This window comes from Talpa occidentalis, unplaced genomic scaffold (genome assembly GCF_014898055.3).
Source record: "Talpa occidentalis isolate TD23 unplaced genomic scaffold, MPIMG_talOcc4v2.1 talOcc4.12, whole genome shotgun sequence".
In the NCBI taxonomy this organism is placed as follows: domain Eukaryota; kingdom Metazoa; phylum Chordata; class Mammalia; order Eulipotyphla; family Talpidae; genus Talpa; species Talpa occidentalis.
Genome location: NW_023601212.1, coordinates 100397211 through 100415220, shown reverse-complemented (window position 1 = coordinate 100415220; position 18010 = coordinate 100397211). Strand labels below are relative to the sequence as shown.

Here is an 18010-nt window from a genome sequence, read left to right as displayed (position 1 = left end):
AGGCACAGTTGGGGATGGTGTTTAGCTCTAGTCTGAGGTTTCAGCTTCCTTTATGGGGGGCTGTAAGGCCAGGAATGGACCACAGTGCAGGTTTTCTGATCCAGCAGACTGGGTAAAGGAGTCAGAGTCCTCAGTGGTTTTGCAGGCTTTTATTGGGACTACCAGGTACACGGCAGGTAGGGGTGTTGGGGGCCTGCCAGCCTCCCAGCCCCCAGCAAATCCGCACTCTCTGGGCTCTCTAGCGTTCTCTGCTTCTGCTTCTTGGCTTCTCCCTCGGCCCCTCCTTCGGCTTCTTGGCTTCTTTGGCTTCTCCTGGCGTCCCCGTGACGCCGCCCTTAAAAGCCCAGTCTCGGCCCAGGTGAATCCCATCTCCCTAGGCCCACACCCTGCTCCAGGTGCCGCCATCAGGCATGCATTCGGGACCTCAAGGATTCGTCATCTATCCTGATGGCGGGAGGGCAGAAAAGCCTGACATTTTCTTTACCCTACAGGGGCCCTGATTCAAGAGCCACGGAGTGCCTGCATTTCAGGGGTTACGTGACTCTGGGAGGTGACTGTGCAAGGTCAGCAGGGTGGACTCCACAGGAGACCCGCGGTCTCGGCGTGCCTGGGGGGCCTGGCTGGTCTGGGGACAGGTCTGGACACAGCCCCTTGTCTGGCAAAGTCACGGATCAGCCCTCTCAGTCCACTTCCCCTCCCCCAGGCGGTCTGGTGTCTAGTTGAATCCTCCCCGCGGACCCTCAGACAAGGCTCTGAGTGCCAGTGGCTGATTTGGGAGGTGGTTTGGGGTAGCAGGCAGAGTGTTTTGCAACCACCCCGGGCCGGGTGGGTCCACTGTCGGTTCAGGCAGCTTGAAGGAGAATCTTGAAGGCCTGGGCATCACCCCGCAGATGTAACAAGGCGGCAGGGGCAGCGCCTGGGCCCCTGCGGATCTCTGTGCTCTTTCCTTGGGGCTCTCTGGCGTGGACTGTGGTCTCACCCTCTCACAGCCATTCTTGGCCGCAGCCATCTCTGTGTGAGGCCGCCTGCAGATCGCGGCCTCCGGTGTGCACATGCACGTGGGCCCACACCACGGTCCAGGCCCACCATCAGACACGCGTGCCCCGTGCCCGTGGGTGCCTCTGCATTAGCACAATCAGGGCCGCAGGTGATGGCCACAGAGGCCAGTGGTTTAAAGGCAGGACCATGTTCACTTGCCCTACAGGCGGGGTGGGGAGGAGGCTGACGCAGGGACTCCAGTGGGACGACCCCCTCCAGGGGCTACCCCTGGACCGTCTCTGAGTCGCCCCACCCAGGGGCCAGGCACTCCCAGCACTTGTGCTGACCCCTTCTGCCTGCCGCGGGCACTCAGGGGTCAGGAAGCTGCCAAGCTGGCCGGCAGGCGCTGGCACTGATCTGGTGGGGGGTTGGGGACCCTGGGGGCACCCACACATCTGCTTTCACTCACTTCCAAGTGCCTGATTTCTCCCCAAAAGCCTTCCTGGGCCCGACTCCCAGGCCTTCCCTGCAGCCACAGCCCCTGGTCTCCTGGACCTAGTTCTCCATCTTGGCTCTCTGGATCTGAAACTGCTGGAGGCACTAATCCCATTTGGGCGCAGAGGTGGGGGGCAGGCAAGGACCCCGAGCCCTCAGGGGCTTTCCTCTGCTCCAGGGCCCCTCCTTAACACACATTCTGATGGTGATTTAAGAGCTTCTCTGTCGCTGCCCCCATGTGGGATCCTCCCCCGGCGCCTCTGGAGCGGGCTGCACTGTCGTGTGTTCCCGGGAAGCACACGCGGGGGCTTTTGTTCCCCTCAAAGCGCTGCAGCCCCTCCTGGCGTGGCGCAGCGGGGTCCGGCTCCCAACTCGGATGAGCGTTACCCGCAGATTTGTTTGCCTTCGCACATCAGCTGCTCGCAGATGTTTGTCCTTTGGCTTGTTTCTCTTTCTAATTAATTTTTGATTAAGTTTTGAAACACCTTCTGTCTCCACCAGTCCCCACCACCCCAGGTAATCCTATTTACTCTGAACCCAGGCTGGGATCTGGGCTCTCAGTCGCTCTGCAACCCCAGTGGCTAAGAGGGGATGGGGACTTTCAATTAGCTGGTTAAGTGGTCTCATCCCTCTTACCCAGACAGGAGAGGATGGTGCTTGGGCTGAGCTGAGGGAGGGAGGAAGCGGATGGGGCTGAGGATCCCGCTCAGAGGGGACAGGCGGCGGGAGGCAGGGGAGAGTCGGTGCTGGCAATGACAAAGAAACAGTGACAGTGGTGTGGAGGGTATTAAGAGCACATGGCTACACACGCACCGTGTCCCCCACCCCCCCATCCCCCTTGAACCAGTCACCAGGAGGACGCAGAGACAAAAACCCATTGCTAGGATCCTGTGCTCACAGTGCCCCAGGTTCCCGACCTGCAGCTGCAGCAAACACTCAGGGACGATGGACAATGACAGGCCCTGCCCTAAATGTCTCGCTTGCATCACACCTTTACTCCTTAAAGGGCCCTGTGTCATCCCCAGCCTACAGGTGAGGAGACGAGCACAGGCGAAGCCGCTTGCTGCAGTGCACACGGGGAGCTAGAGGCGGCAGCAGTGGAGCCAGGCTGGTGACTGCAACCCCCACCCTCTTGGGCCTCCTCCCCCAACCACCTCCCAAGGGCCCCAGGCTGGTGTGAGTTCAGGTTCGAACCACGAGATGGGGGACCGTCAGCGGCCCTGGAGAGAAGGCGAGGAGAGGCCACCCTGCAGAGGCTGCGTTCGCAGGGCTGCAGCCAGCTGGAGGGGAGGGTGACACCGTGATTCCTGCTGCTGGGCAGAGGCGCCTCATTCTGAGCCCAGCCCCACGTGGGCACCCCAACCCCCGAGTCCGTGGGCGCTCCACTTCCGTGTGCTGAGTCACCCAGCCCACCTCTGCCACCCTGGGCCCTCTCCATCCCTCCTTCGCACACGTCACTCATGGACTTCCAGAAACCAGCCCATGACCCTGGACTGTGGCCCCAGATTCTGTTATGATGTTCCAGGGCAGGGAGGGGCAGTCCAGACCCTGCAAATCTGCCTGCTCTAAAGAGGTTCTGCCATCCGCCGCATCAACACACAACATATGAGGCTTTAATGAAAAGGAACTTTAATACAACTAGGAAACAACACAGGAAAGGCAAAGAATCTAGTTTCTAAATCAAGCACCAAAGTGACCCGTCCCCTCGTGGGTACAACTCCATCCAAATGGGATCGGCCTAGAGCAAGGCCCCAGAGCCTGCCCCAAGTCTAAAGCAGCTTCCAGTGGGGACCACAGAATAGGGTCAGAAACAACCAGACAAGTCTGGGAGGAAAAGAGCAAAATGAAAATCAAGTCAAAAACCGCCATTGTCACCTCCCCACGGGTCTCACCCACATCTGTGTCACCCCGTCCACGACCAAAAGGCAAGCGCAGTCTCTTCACGTGTCTCTCGGCTCCATGCGCCTCCTCCAGGGCTCCTTCTGGCTCCATCCTGCTTCCTTCCTTCCTCAGTCTCCTCTGCAGCTTCTTCAATCCCTGCTCAGCTCCACCCTCCCTTGGGTGGGGCAGGGAACCTGGAACCTCCCCCTTTCCTGGGGACCACTCTGTTACACCCTGATAACAGCCTGTGACGGTTACCCTCGATTGTGTAATGCCAGGCAAGAGGGCCCTGAGTCCATTCAGCCCGCCCAGCCCCAGGCGGAAAGAGCCGGCTTTGCAGGGCACACAGTGGGCGCTGCACCTTTAACCTTCAGAGGCCGCCCCGGAAGGGCCCACCGCGCGAGACCCGGGAGCTCTGGCATTTGCTCTCAGCCTTTTCTCCACAAGGCTGGGCTGCTGCAGCGTCCCTCCGTCCCCAGTCTGCCAGGGGCATCTAAAACCCTGCCGAGGAAGTTGGACTACTCAGAGGTCACCACGCAGGACAAGGTAATAGGGAAAATGGCCGCCAGCCGGCCCAGCCTGGCCGTGGCAATGACCAAGTTTCTGTTCCATGTTGAGCTTGTGCGGGAAGCGCAGAGATAAGGCCTTTCAAGGGTGACAGGGGAACCAGAGGTGGGGTCTCCTCGGGGGGTTCGGAGGTGTGGGTGCGTGGGGGCAGCATTGCGGGGTGGGGGGGGGGCATTGTTTGCCCAGGTGCAGGTCGTTTGAAATAGTGAGAACACACGGGCTGATGGCGACCACCTGCTTTCAAGCCTCCTTCCTCCACGGCCTGCCTTGGGGCTAATTACCTCCTCCTGACCGTTTTTTAAAAATTGGGGGCAGTAAGAATCTGCCTCACAGGCTTGTGAGGTGGAGATGATGTGCAAAAGTGGTGAGAACAGAATTCTTTTTTCTCATAGTGCACAGGGTGGCCATAGGTAACTCGCCTTTCCCCTTTTGTTGATGCCCATTGGACGTTTCCAGCTCTCCTGGCCTTGTCCACGCCCGCCGCCCCACCTCCACCGGCCGCTCCTCCCGCCTGGGCCCAGGGCCGCTGCCCTCCTTGCAGGATTCAGTCTCCCGAGGTGGAGCTGAGATGTGGCTCTGGGGCAAGCGGGTGCTGACAGCGCTCTTAGGAGGAGCCTGTCAGAGCAGATGTGGGATGCGTCTTCTGCGCAGAGATGTGGGTTGACTCAAGTCCAGTCTCAGCCTGGTCCCCGAAGAGCTCCTGGGTGAGAATAGCATAGAGTTTTCACACCTTGGAAGAAGGGAAATGCATTCTGCAGCCGCCCTTGGTGTGGGAGAGGTCGGGACGCCCTCTCTGGATCCAGCCCCGGCCAGGACAGTGGTTCCTGGGGCTGGACCCTGGGCAGCAGCTGTTGATGAGCCCCCTGTGATCAGGGGCATTAAGACCCCTAGATCTGCCCCTTCAACACTCACCATAGGAAAAGGCCCTGCCCCCACCTCGGGGAGGCCGTGCAAAATCGGGAGAGGCAAGTTCTCGAAAAGGAAATGAAGATGTTGTGCCTTGGGTTATACATTGTGCCCAGCATCCCACCAGCAACACCCCCAGGCCAGGGTGTGCTTCCCTAACCCCTCCTGGTGGCCTTGAGCGGATGTTATGCCCTAGAACCTTCCCAGCTGCACAGGCATTTTCAAAGCACACGCAGAGGCTGCAGCTGCAGCTTTTCAGCCTGAGGGAAGGTGTCTCCATGGATGGGCCCCAGGTGCTGTGGCCATAGGTCTTGGTGCTGGTGGGACACACTCTTGTACCTCTTCTTGTGGCTCATGCTGAAGGAGAGCTGGGGCGGCATTTGGAGTCAGGCCAACCCAGGGTCACATGCCCACCCTGCCTCTTAATTGTCACGCTGTCTGGGAAACTGCCCCATCATGCTCAGTGGCCCGCTACCCCGTGTGCACGGGTGAGATTATTATGGCACCAGAGTTTAAGAAAAGAAGCAGCTTTGTCGTGAATCAGCTGGGGAGGAGACAGGAGATAAATTCAAATCTGCCTCCCAGATTAAGAAAGAGGATGAGGTTTCAGAAGTTTTTGATGAACAGGGTTGAGAGCAAAGGACTTAAATTTTATTGGATGGAAAATGACGACTTAACTAAAGTTCATCGGCTGGTTACAGGGCAGTGACGATGTATGAAGAGGCTTTAATTCAGATAACAAAATTGAATTATTTCTGTTCAGGGAGCCCTTCCTCTGGGTACACCCCCCCTTTCTCTGTGTTTGCAGTTTCTTGGCTCTGGCTGACCTTGGGGCTCAGCTCAAGGTTGGTTGTTCCACTTGCTCAGACCAGATCATGTGCAAATAAACTGTGTCTGTGAATACAAACCTCAAAGAGAAAGTTAGGTACATTTTTTTCTTTTGTGTGCTGGAGTCAAAGCAATTTAACTGTTTAGCCTCCATTTCCCCTTAACTTATCGGGGCTCTTAGTTCCTGTAACACTGCTAGGATGGCAGGCTGTGAGAACAAAGGGATGCACACGGGCCAGATTCCCAGCGCAACTGACACAGGACATGCACCGGACAGTCTGGACTCATTTGGGGTCACACAGCCCAGACTTGCCCTAGAAGCACCAACATCACTAGGAGAATGGGTAGAATGTTTGAAAGGACGTCCCAGAAAGAGATGATATCTAAGTAGTGGCTTTCTGAGCATTAATTTATTAGAGAAAACTGGGAAAATACTGAAAAGAGAGCAAAGAGATACTCCGTTTTGCCTCCCAAAGAGAAATAGTTACGTTGGTTTTGTTGGGATTTCCTCCATTCATGTTTCTGCATGGATGAACAGAATTGAGATTGCGTCGTACATGTCACATATTCTGTCTTTATTTCTTAACACATAAGCATTTTTCTTTGTTACTCCAAATGTTGCCTGACCACCCCTTTGGTCCATGGAAAGGGGGTGCCTCAAATCAGTCCATTCCCCCATTGTTGGGCAACCAGGTGGTTTCCAATTGTTTTTTGTTTTCCATTACAAAAACGTTTCAAGATATTTGCACACCACGTATCTGACAAGGGACCAGTATCCAAGATCTACAAAGAACACATACAATTCAACAAAAAGAAAATAACCTGGCCAAAAAATGGGCAGAGGAGCTAAACATCATGTCTCCAAAGAAGACCTGTTACAGATGGTCAACAGTCACACGAAAAAGTGTTCATCGTCACTTTTCATCAGGGAAATGCAAGTCAAAGCCACAATTAGATGCCACCTCACACTTGTGAGGATGGTCCATATTTAAAAAGATCAGACATAGCGTGTACCAGTGAGGATATGGAGAAAAAAGAACCTTCATACTCTGTGGGCGGGGATGTATGCTGGTCCGGCCCCCATGGAAAACAGTATGGAGCGTCCTCAAAAGACTAAAAATTGGATCAACAGATGACCCAGCAATTCCGCTCCTTGGTATCTACCCAAAGAACAAAGGGTTGCTGTTTTGAAGGGAAACCTGTTCTCCCATGTCACTGCAGCATTATTTACAGCAGTCAAGCAACGAGATCACCTATGGGCCTGGTGAAGACCATGGATCAGGAGGGTGAGGGATGTGTACACAGTGGGGTAGCATTCAGATCTCAGACAAGGAACTCTTGCCATTTGTGGCAGCATGGTGGGAGCTGCAGGAGACGGTGCTAAATGAAATAAGTCAGAAGGAGAAAGACATACCAGATGGTGTCACTTCTATGTGGAATATGGAGACTCCAAACAAAGGGTCAGATAAAACCAAACTATGGGGCCTCCCCGGTGGAGCAGCAGTTGAGCACTAGGTTGCGAAGCTGCCCACAGCCTCTGCAGCGCCGGTTCGATCCCCGGCTGCTCCCCGGCCACCGGAGGAGGGTCCCGCATGGCGCGCAGACCTCTCCTGCCGCCCGCTGCTCCCCTCAGCAGTGTCCTTCGGTCCTTCTGCCTGCTCTGCTCCCCGCTCTGGCTCTGGTGAATTCTCTCACCCTCCCGCGCTTCTGACTGTACCCAGTGTTTATATAAATAAATAAATAAATCTTAAAAAAATTATTAAAAAAACAAAACCAAACTATGGAACCCTAGAAAGCTAACATGGGACTGCAGCTGCCACGGGTGGCAGGGTGAGCACAGAGTGGGGAGGTAGCGCAGTGGACAAGGCGGAGGTGTGAGGGTGCTTTGGGGATGGGTGTGGTGTGGCAACTGCATCTGAAAGGGGTGACCCTATACTTCGGAAACAAACAACATTGTAAACCAATGTTACCCCAATAAAATAAAATGTTCCTAGGCATTTTGTGCCACATGTCTTTGCTGTATCTCCAGTATGTCCTTAGAAGGGGATCCCGGGAACAGAGTTCCCAGATGAAGGGAAAGAAGGTCTTTTAAAGATGTTTAGCAATGTCTGCAGTTGCTTGAGCTACACTTGAAAACAGAAGCTTCCTAGGAGCCCTTTTTAACCTTGCAGCCTGGACAGGCAAAGGAACCAGAGGATCTTTGGAAAGCGGTGGGGCTGGTCACCTTTGCGAAAGTGACAGGGAGGGTGGGGAAAGGTAGGTGAGCCCAGAGCTCCCTGCTCACGCAGCCGGCCTCCTCTCTGCCTCGTAATTAAGTTTCAGATAATGTTTACAATCTCGGTGTTTCCAGCACACGTCAGGGTGACTGATGGGCTCGTCACAGCTCAGACACCCATCAGCCCTGTGCTGTGACTGCGGGAAACTTCCTAAGATACCACCTTCAAGGGCAAACCAAGGGCAGAGATTTGTCAGACTGTCCAGCTCAGCTTCCCGGCCTGAGTGGCTTTTCCTCGGCCCCCTACCCCTGCGGCCTCTTGCGCCTCTCAGAATTACCAGCATGATAGACCCAAGGCAATCATTCAACACCATAAGTAAAACTATTCTTAGGTTACAAGCTGCCAGAATTCTGAAGCAAGCGCGTGTAAATATTTCATTTCTGACAGAGTTATTAAAGAGAAACCCTGTGCATTTTCTAGAAGGATTTTAAGAGACGTTTATTCATTGGGCATGTCTGGAGCCTACAGAATTTGGGCGGCAGGTGTTGGACGTCACCTGTGATTGGGCTCTTTCCTTTTTTCAACTCTTACATTTCAAAATTGGGTCTGTGTGCAGCAGCTCAGGGGCCAGAGCCACATCTGCCTGGGACCAGGAGTGGACAGGTGCAGGGCGGGGGTACCTGCCTTCAGAAATACCCCTTTGGGAAGTCTGTTCCCACGCTGCTCCCTCAAACACGGGGCGGTGGCTGCAGAATATCAGGGTTACGCCTGTCACTGCACCAAACTTACCCCAGGCTGAGAAGTCTCCCTTCCCGGGTCTAGGCCAGACATTTTCAGGGAATTCATGCCAAAAAGGCAGCGAGGTAGATTTTTTAGTATTAGTCCCTTTGAAAGCCTTTTAATTGAAGGAATGTTGGTTTAAAACACTGTATAGGTTTTATAGTTCAACCTATACTTCGACATCTGTGTCTACTCCACCATGCTTGCCTACAAAAGTCTGGTTTCTGTTCAGCAGCATAACAATCAAGACTGGGGTACCCTGTGATCCAGTGACCCCACTCCTGGGTGTTAACCCAAGAATGCAAACACTAATTCAAAGAGATGCATGCACACCTGTGTTGGCGGAAGCATTATTTTGTGGTACTTCTTTCCCTGGCAACCAAAAGAGACCTGTCTACCACTGACATCTGCTGAAGTCACATAGGGTACCCCAAAATGCTCAGCACAGAAGACTGACTAGCCTGGAGCTACACCGCCCTGGCTATGGTGAGCCCACAGACACAGCGCAGAGGAAGACCAGTGTGCTGTCTGAGGGGCCAGCTCCCCTTGTCCATGAACTCGGTCCTGGCAGGACTCCTGGGAGGGGATCCATGTCCCCACTGTGTGGGCAAAATCCCTGTGGGGGCTTTGAGGACAGTTTTGGAGTCTGATGTGGGTTCAAACCTTGTCCCTGGAGCTTCTAGCATGGCCTCAGGGAAGATACTTATTCTAGCCTCACTTTCCCCTTCTGAAGAAGTGGCCTGAGAACCCACTCCTGGGGTAGAGGTGAGTGTCACCAGGGATCACGAACCCTGAGGTCCTAGTACAAGCGAGGAGGGCACCCCTAATATTAGCTGTTGCAACTTCAAACACATGCACAGAGACGGAAAAGGAGGGAAGACGATTAAAGGGATGGAAATACTGGCCCGAAGCTGTATGGAGTGTCCTGCTGGGCCTCCCTGCCTCCCTCCTGTGCCCTGTGCTGGTCCACAGAATGGCCCACCTCAAACACGGCTCTAATCATGACGGCCCCCTGCCGGGAACCCTCTGACGGTGGCTGCCACGGACAAGATGAAAGCCGAGCATCTCAGCCTGGTGTCTGCCGCCTTGAAAGAGCCCTTGCTTTCCAGCTGGCTGGCCTCTGCCATCCGTGTGCACTGCCCGACGCGTGACAGCAGAGTAGAAGGGCCCTGAGGTCGGTGGGTGCCACATTCCCGAGTAAGCCCTGAGCTATGTGTGTTGGCACTGAAAACAAACAAACAAAAAACAAAACAAACTGGGACTGTCAAATTCACCACAGTGCAGTGTAGAGAGCCCTCGTCACCTAGAAGTTCCTCAGTATAGTTCACGCTTTGCTTTTCCCATATCTGTCTAAAATAGGGCGCGATACATCATAAATGAAATGATTGGCCGCAAGCGCCGCTGCTCCCTGTTGCATTACCGCGTGACCCGCCTTTTACTCCACATCCCCATAAATACAAACTGAGGGGACAGTGTTTTGTCCCCTCCTCAATGAGCAAAAAAAGCCAACATGTCTGTGGACACTCCTCTTAGCATTGAGGCATGGGGAAGCTTTTTCTCAAAATTTAGTTTTGCATTTAATGTGACAAATAATACATGGATACAATCTCCGTGAAAAATTACAATTCAGGAAAAGCAGCTTCCCCATGACCTTCAATCCATCAGGTCCCAGTCAAGTTCCAATTTCCTCCTGAGAGGTAAACCTTTTGTCATCTTGCTTTGCAGACATTGTTCCTGGGGTGGGGGGAAGAGGGAGGAGGGGGCGGAGGGATGTCTAATGGGGACACACATTATTTATCCTCGTTCATGATTTCTCCATCATTAACAGTCCAGGTTGAGTTTTTCCCACATCAGAACATTAGTCTCCGCCCCATTCATTGTCACTGAAGCTTAAGATTTTATAATATGGAAATATCATCACTGATCTGGCTCAGAGGACCATACACTGGGAGTCCAGAAACCACATCCAGACCACAGATGTGTCTTGTTTGGCAGGAACCCCATTTTGCCTGTTACGAAAGGATTGCAAATGGCTTAGGTGGAGCAGGCAGTCTCCAGCTTCCCCACAGGCCCCACCATTCCCTATTGTCTTACAGGTGGCCCACTTTATTTTTATTTTTAAAGATTTTTATTTATATAATAGCTGGGGTACAGGCCAGAGGCGTGGGAGGGTGAGAGGACTCACCAGAGACAGAGCGGGGAGCAGAACAGGCAGAAGGACCGAAGTACACTGCTAGGGGGAGCAGCGGGCGAGACAGAAGAGGTCTGCTGCGTCATGTGGGAATCTCCCTGGCTGGCCGGGAATCGAACCTGCGCTGCAGAGGCTGCAGACAGCTTCACAGCGCTGTGCTCAACCTGCTGTGCCCCAGGGAGGCCCCGGGTGGCCCACTTTATATACTTTTATTACTTGTTCCCTGTAGGCAACTGGGTGTTCAGACTTTGTATTTTCACCGTTCTCTTATCTATGAACTTAAGAACATTTCGTTTAGGAAAGTAGTTACGTGCAGTGCTGCAATGAGTTGATGAATTGTGATCTAGCCTCGCCTGTGTTTGTGTGTGTTTGTTGAAAGGAGGTGAAAGACATGGGCTTGTGCGTGCTCGTGCATGTTTATCGAAAATAGGTGAAGGATGAGAGGGATTGCACGACCTCAGATACACAAAGTTAGAGATGCACACTACGTGATGAAGTGGAGGATGTTGGGGTAGTCAGCTGACATCTGCCTCCCTCACACTCCCTGCTACCCTCATGCTCCCTGAGCCAGCAGAGTCTGCTGAGACCTGGCGCCACTGGACATCACACTCACCCCTTCCATGCCTGCTCATGCGCTCGCACACGCTCTTTAGGTTATGTGGTCAAGGGATCTGTAGCCCCTTGCTTGGGAATCACTACTCTCCCAGCCCCTGCTCTGAAAGGGGGCAGCCTCCCCTGTCCCCTGACATTCATCACACCTGGAAACTTCCTCCAGGGCTGGGTGTGGGTCACTCAGCTAATGGACTCTCGGCTGAGGTCAGTCTGAAGGCTGGCCTCCCGTTTAGGAGGCTAATGAGGCATGAAAGCAGTGCAGGGGACAGCAAGCTCGCTCTGAGCTGCTCCTGGGGTGAATGGCTTATGTGAAGGCTGGCTGGTCAAAAGGCAGGGGGTGTGCGTGGGAGAGGCAGTGCTGGAAGCTGGGCTAGCATGAGCCACCGGAGCTGGTCAGCTAACACAGGAATCCTTGCTTTCCTAAGCCCTTCGTGGGACTCACGGCCGTGAGCTGGTGTGGGTGCATGTCTTTGCTTGGACTGCCATAGCCAAGCACATAGACTGGGTGGATTAAACAGCAGGAATTTATTTCTCAGTTTTGGAGACTAGAAGACCGGCAGGGTCGGCGTATGGTGAGAACTCTCTCTTTGGGCTCTGGATGCCAGCTTCTTGTATTCTCCCCCCAGGAACAGCTATTGATTTATATTAAGCAAAATAATAAAAATACAAATGTATTTTTTTTAAGATTTATTTATTTATGCATACAAGAGCTGGGGTACAGGCCAGAAGTGTGGGGGGGGGCGTGAGAGGATCACCAGAGACAGAGTGGGGAACAGAACAGGCAGACTGACTGAAACACACTGCTGAGGGGAGCAGCGGGGAGACAGGAGAGGTCTGCTGTGCCATCTGGGTAGCTCCCTGGCTGGCCATGGATCGAACTTGTGCTGCAGAGGCTGCAAATTGCTTCACAGTGTGGTGCTTAACCCCTTGCGCCACCAGGGAGGCCCATAAATGTAATTTATTGTAAGTAATAAATGTGATTAAAAAAACCCTACCACCATCCATTAAACCACTCTCACTATCTGCCCCTCTAGTAACTGCAGTTCTGTTATCAAAGTCCACTGGTTGATTGTTTTATCTGTCCTTTGTTTTCTTATATTCCACATATAGGTGAGATCACCTATTGTCTTTCTTCTTTAGATTTATTTCAATCAGTATAATTCCATTTTACTAAAAATGGCAACATTTCATCATTTTTTATAGCTGAGCAGCATTCCATTGTGTATTGACACCATATCTTCTTGATCTGTTCATCTATCAATGGGCGATTAGGTTTTTCCATATCTTACTATGGTGAATAATGCGCCAATAAACATTGGGGTGCATCTATCTCTTTGAGTTAATGATTTCATATTCTCCAGGTAGATACCCAAAAGTGGGATTACCGGTTTGTACAGTAGTTCTACTTTTAAAATTTTGAGGTACCTGCTTTCCAAAGTGTTAGCACTAATTTACATTCCCATCATAGGCAAAGGTTCCTCTTTCTCCACATCGACCCCAGCGCTCGTTGCTTCTAGACATAAGCCACACGGGCAAAATGATACGTCACTGTGGTTTTGATTTGCATCTCCCTGCAATAAATGATGGTGAGCACTGTCCTATGTGCCTGGTGGGCATCTGTGTGTTCTTTGGAGAAGTGTCTATTCAGATCTCCTGCCCATTTCTGTGACTAGGTTGTTGGATTTGTTGTTGTTGTTGAATTGTATGAGTTCCTTGTAAACCTTGGCTGTTAGCCCCTTGTTGGATGTATGATGCGCAGATGTCTCCCATTCAGTAGGGTGTGTTTTCATCCTGTGGACAACTTTTTTTTTTTTGCTGATCAGAAACTCTTAAATTTGATATAGTCCCATTTTTATTTTTCTCTTGTTTCCTTTGCTTTTGGGGTCAGGATGCTGCCTTCTTGCTGGCCTTTCCTCCATGCATGGAGAGAGAGAGGGAGGGGGTGGGGGAGAGAGAGGGAGAACTTGAGCTAGAGAACCAGAGAGCAATAGGACTCGTGCCTGAGGATGCAGGGGCACTAATCCCATCATTAGGGCCCCACCCTCATAACCTCATCTCAACTTGATTGCCTCCAAAGTCCCCTTCACATTGGGGGTTAACCTTTCATGAATTGGGGGTGGGGGCACACAGTTTAATCCTACTGTCTGGGAAGGCAGTATGGCTGAGGACGGCCAATTCAGTCTTCTGGGTAAGTTAGAAAATTTCAGAGCAAAAATTCCTTGAGTTATCAGGAAAAACAAAACAACTTACCTGCTTTTAGATAGGAAACTCCTACAAATATCTGAGTGATGGTTGTGGGGGGCAGGTCTGTATACAATCTGTTGATACAGAATGGGCTAGTGATTAGGTGTTTGGACGTCTGGATGACTTATCTTGATTTTGAATATCATTTCCTCTCCTTAATCACTTTCTGGACTTAGAAAATTAGCCTTTTTAAGTCTATGGTTGTCACTGATGCAATGGGGACAATAAGAGTGTTTCTGGGGATTAAATAAGACAATAAATGTCAAGAACTTGCCACAGCTCTTTATTTCACGATATTTTTAGGCATTTTGAACAAAGAAGGTTGTTGTCACTAGTCTCAGCTTTTACCCAGAGCTTCTCATAAACAGACTTGAAACTTGAAGGGAGAAAACCACCAAAATCTCTTGAATGCCTTTGCTTTTTCAGTGTTCATTTAATCATTATCTGTGCACGGGCATTGCACACAGCCCACCCCCTTTTTTTTCCTGGCAAGATTGTTATAATGTGTTGAAAATATTAATTATCCTCTTCACCTTATACACAGGGCTGGAAAATCAAATCTTGATTCAGTGCTTGGTAGAAGCAAAAGTACCTGCGTGTGTGCACGTGTGTGTTTGTTGTATGTGCATTGCGTGAGCGTGAGTATGCCTACACAGGTGTGATGTGTGTGCAGATGTGTGCATTGTATGTGCACGTGCAGGTGTGTTGTGTGTGCATATGTGCATCTGCAAGTGTATGCAGCTGTGTGTGTTGTGTGTGCATCATGTGCACATGTGCATCTGCATGTCTATGCAGGTGTATGTCATGTGCATGTGCATGCAGGTGTGTGTTGTGTGTGCATGTACAGGTGTGTTCACATGCAGGTGTGTGCTTGTTCAGGTATGTACACACAGCTGTGTGCATGTGCAGGAGTGTGCTGTGTGCCTTGTGTGTGCATATGTGCATTTGCAGGTATGCAGGTGTGTGTTGTGTGTGCATGTGTAGGTGTGAACACATGCAGGTGTGTGCAAGTGCAGGTGTGTGCAGGAGTGTGCTGTGTGTGCATGTGTGCATTTGCAGGTATGTGCAGACATTGCACATGCATTGTGTGTGTGCATGTGTGTTGTGTGTGTTGTGTCTATGTGCAGGTGTGTTCACATGTAGGTGTGTGTGCTTTGTGTGTGCACTTGTGTATGCGTGATTGGCACCCATTGGCCCCTTGGGTCCTCACATATTATTGATGCCAGCTCCTTTAAAGAGACAATTAATCCAATTACCTTCTCGTCGCGTCAATACTAATGTCATTTTCCTCTCACTTGCAGGTTTCCACCAGCCTGGCTGCCAGCAACGCTGAGGTAGGAACTGTGGTTTTGCTGTCCCTCTGGAGGACATTTTGAAGTGGTTTTCTTTGTGATGAGGTGACGTGGGTGTCCACTTGGCTCCCCGCTCAGCTGCCTCACGAGTGTGCATGCTGTGTGATCAGCTGGTTTCTGAGGTGCTGGGTTCGGGACTGGCAGGGCCCAAGCAGCCCTGGGGTTGCTGCGCGCCCGGGGGCTGGTTAAGAAGGCTGAGGTCGCACACCCAGGGCTCCTGCCTGTGTGTACCGGGTATGCCAGGCTTTCTCTTCATGTGCATTGATGAGTCTGGCCTGGCTTTGGTGAGCCCTCCGCTGCTGTGTGCTGTCAAGGGGAGTCATACCTGGCATTTTTACCGCCACCTCCAAGACACACCTGGGGTGAAGGAGCCGTCTGGGCCCCGTTCCTATGTGGGAAGAGCCCGGGCAGGAGCCTGGTGCTGGGAGCGGCCTGCAGGCTGCCAAGAGAGTTTGCCCTTGCACCACCACATGATAGCTGAGATGGTCAGATGAGTGGGGGTATGGAGGTCGAACCTGGCATCATGAGGCAAGACACAGGGGGACGTGTCCAAGGGAAGACCCCAGCTACTCCCCAGGACTTCCTCCTCTGGCCTGGGGATTCTTTGGAGCTGAGGTCCCCTGAAGCCCTGCAGACTGGGAGGAACTCGCCGCTCCTTTAACTGCCTAGAATAAACACTGGCCCTGACTCAGAACCAGGGTTATTGCCAGAAATAGCCTTTCGGTTGGCAAAACCTTCCCTGGAGAAGCCTGTCTCTGACCCAGCAGACCTCTAGCCATGGAGCCTGGCCCTAGGCCAGTCAGGTGAGGCCCCGCCCCCAAGCCCAGGGCCCGCCCCTTTCCGCGTTGCCCTTGGGGCACCTGTAATTCAGTGAGACTTTGCGCCTACGGAGCTGCCTGATGTTGATTTGATTATTTGTCCAAGCACAGGAGAAGCAGAGGCCCAGGGTTCCTGCCCCCGGCAAATGTCTGGTCCTGGGGTGGAGTAGCTGGGCCTTCAGGTGCTTTCCAGGAGCTGTGCGCCCTGACAGTGTGGATGTCACTGAGCTGCCTGGGGGACGGGGGACGGGGGTCTGGAGAGTAGGTCAGGGTTGGGGTGCAGGGAGCAGAAGGAAGGGCAAAAGGGATGGAGCCTCCAGCCTCGCCTGCTCCCCACTGATTGCAGGGCCAAATGCTAGAGCCAGTCTCTTGTCAACCCAAAGTGCCTTCCTCCATTTCAGAAAGAGAATAACATGCTCGTCACATGGGGTTGTTGGGAGCGGTACGATGGCCACGCGGCGCTGACCCCCAGGGCTGCATGACTAGACCCCGCCTCCGTGCATGTGACACCTCCTGTGTTCCGTTCATCATGCAAAGACTGTGCGTCGTCTTGAGAATCCTCAGGAAGCCCTGAGTGGCCTCTCCACCTTACACGGGAGGAAACCCAGGCATCTCTCCCTGACCCCTGTCTCCTGGGGGCCGGGGGCCATGAACTGGGGTCAGGACTGTACTTGGAAATAGGGAATGTGTCTCAACCAGCCTACTGTGACAGGCAGTGTGGACTCTTGGGCTTAAGGCACAGCCACTTACTTCTCACCATTCTGGAGGCTGGGAAGGCCGAGGCTGAGATGCCGGCAGAGGGGCTACCCTTCCTGAGGGCTCCCTTCCTGGTTTGTCATCTTGTGAACTCACCTGGTGGGGAGCTCCTGACTCTTCTTATCAGGCTGTTAATCCCATTCATGAGGGCCCCCCCCTCATCACCTTCCACCTCCCTAAAGCCCACCTCCTCATACCTTCCCCTCGGGGGCTAGGATTCCAGTGTATGAATTTGGGGAGACTCAGACATACACCACCCACATCACCTCTGGTGCCTGGTGGGTGTCCAGCCATTCTCTAGGGGCTCACTCTGCCTTCTGGAACATACCTGACTCTGTCCTGGGCCTCTGTGGTCACTGCCACCCAGGAGCTGTGTCTGCGAGCCTCCGCCTTTCTTCTTTCTTGTGGACACAGCCTCACGTTGGTGCCGCCTTTGGTAGAACAATCAGTCAACAATAAAACACCTTTACCCATGTGCCCCTTTTCAATTTCACAGAAATCACATACGGCAGGATATTTATCACCCTTTTCAGATTTAGAAAAGAAGTTTTAGAGGGTTGAAATACTTTCAACACTGGCAAAATAATGCTTAATGATCTAGCAATTTCATTCCCACTTGTGTGCCCGAAAGAAATGAATGCTATGTCCTCTACAATCACATACAGGAATTTTCCTAGAAGCTTATTATAGCCCCAGACTGGAGACAAAACACATGCCCATGGCAGGATAATAAACTGTGACATCCTCCTGCAGTGGAATATAAGACAACAATCAAAAAGAAACACCTATGGATAGACGAGAGCCTTGTGGACCTCCAAGGCATAATGTGGAATGGAAAACCAAGTTTGAGCAAAAATATATATCCTGTATGATTTCATTTATACACAAGTAGAAACAGCCCTGGTCTCTGAAGATCAGAGTCGCCCCTGGGAGATGCTGACTAACTTGGGGGCACAAGAGCCCTTCCTGGGGAGTGGACACAGCACACATCTTCACCTGGAGTGGCGGCACAGGTGACTGTGTATGTGAGCTCCAAGGAGCTCTGCACATACGATGCGGGCCCTTGATAGAGTCACGTGTCACCTGGCATTCCGGTCAATGGTGGACCGTATCACAGTGCCAAGGCTCGTGTATTTGCACCCCACAAAGACCACACGATGACCGAATTGCCAAATCATGCATATCTCCGAAGCTGTGCTCCCGTGTAAGCGTACATGGCTGTGGTGGGCCATTTACATACCACGGGAAGAAGGCTGCTGGGCAAAAACTGTGCATGGTAATAATAATAGATGGAAAAGGAAAACAGAGTATGAAACAGGATGATGAAAACGGTGATCAGGTGGGCAAAGTGGAGAAGTGTAGGAAAGCTCGGCACGGAGACCAGGC

General features: G+C 52.3%; 1 protein-coding gene across 1 annotated transcript in view; it reads left to right on the top strand.

Moving 5' to 3' along the window:
- LOC119241953 (uncharacterized) overlaps nt 1-18010 on the top strand; it is a 1281278-nt gene that overhangs the window by 235782 nt on the left and 1027486 nt on the right. Inside the window, exon 7 of the mRNA XM_037507637.2 lies at nt 15000-15032. Within this exon, the coding sequence (XP_037363534.2) occupies nt 15000-15032 (33 nt within the window). The remainder of the gene's footprint in view (nt 1-14999; nt 15033-18010) is intronic.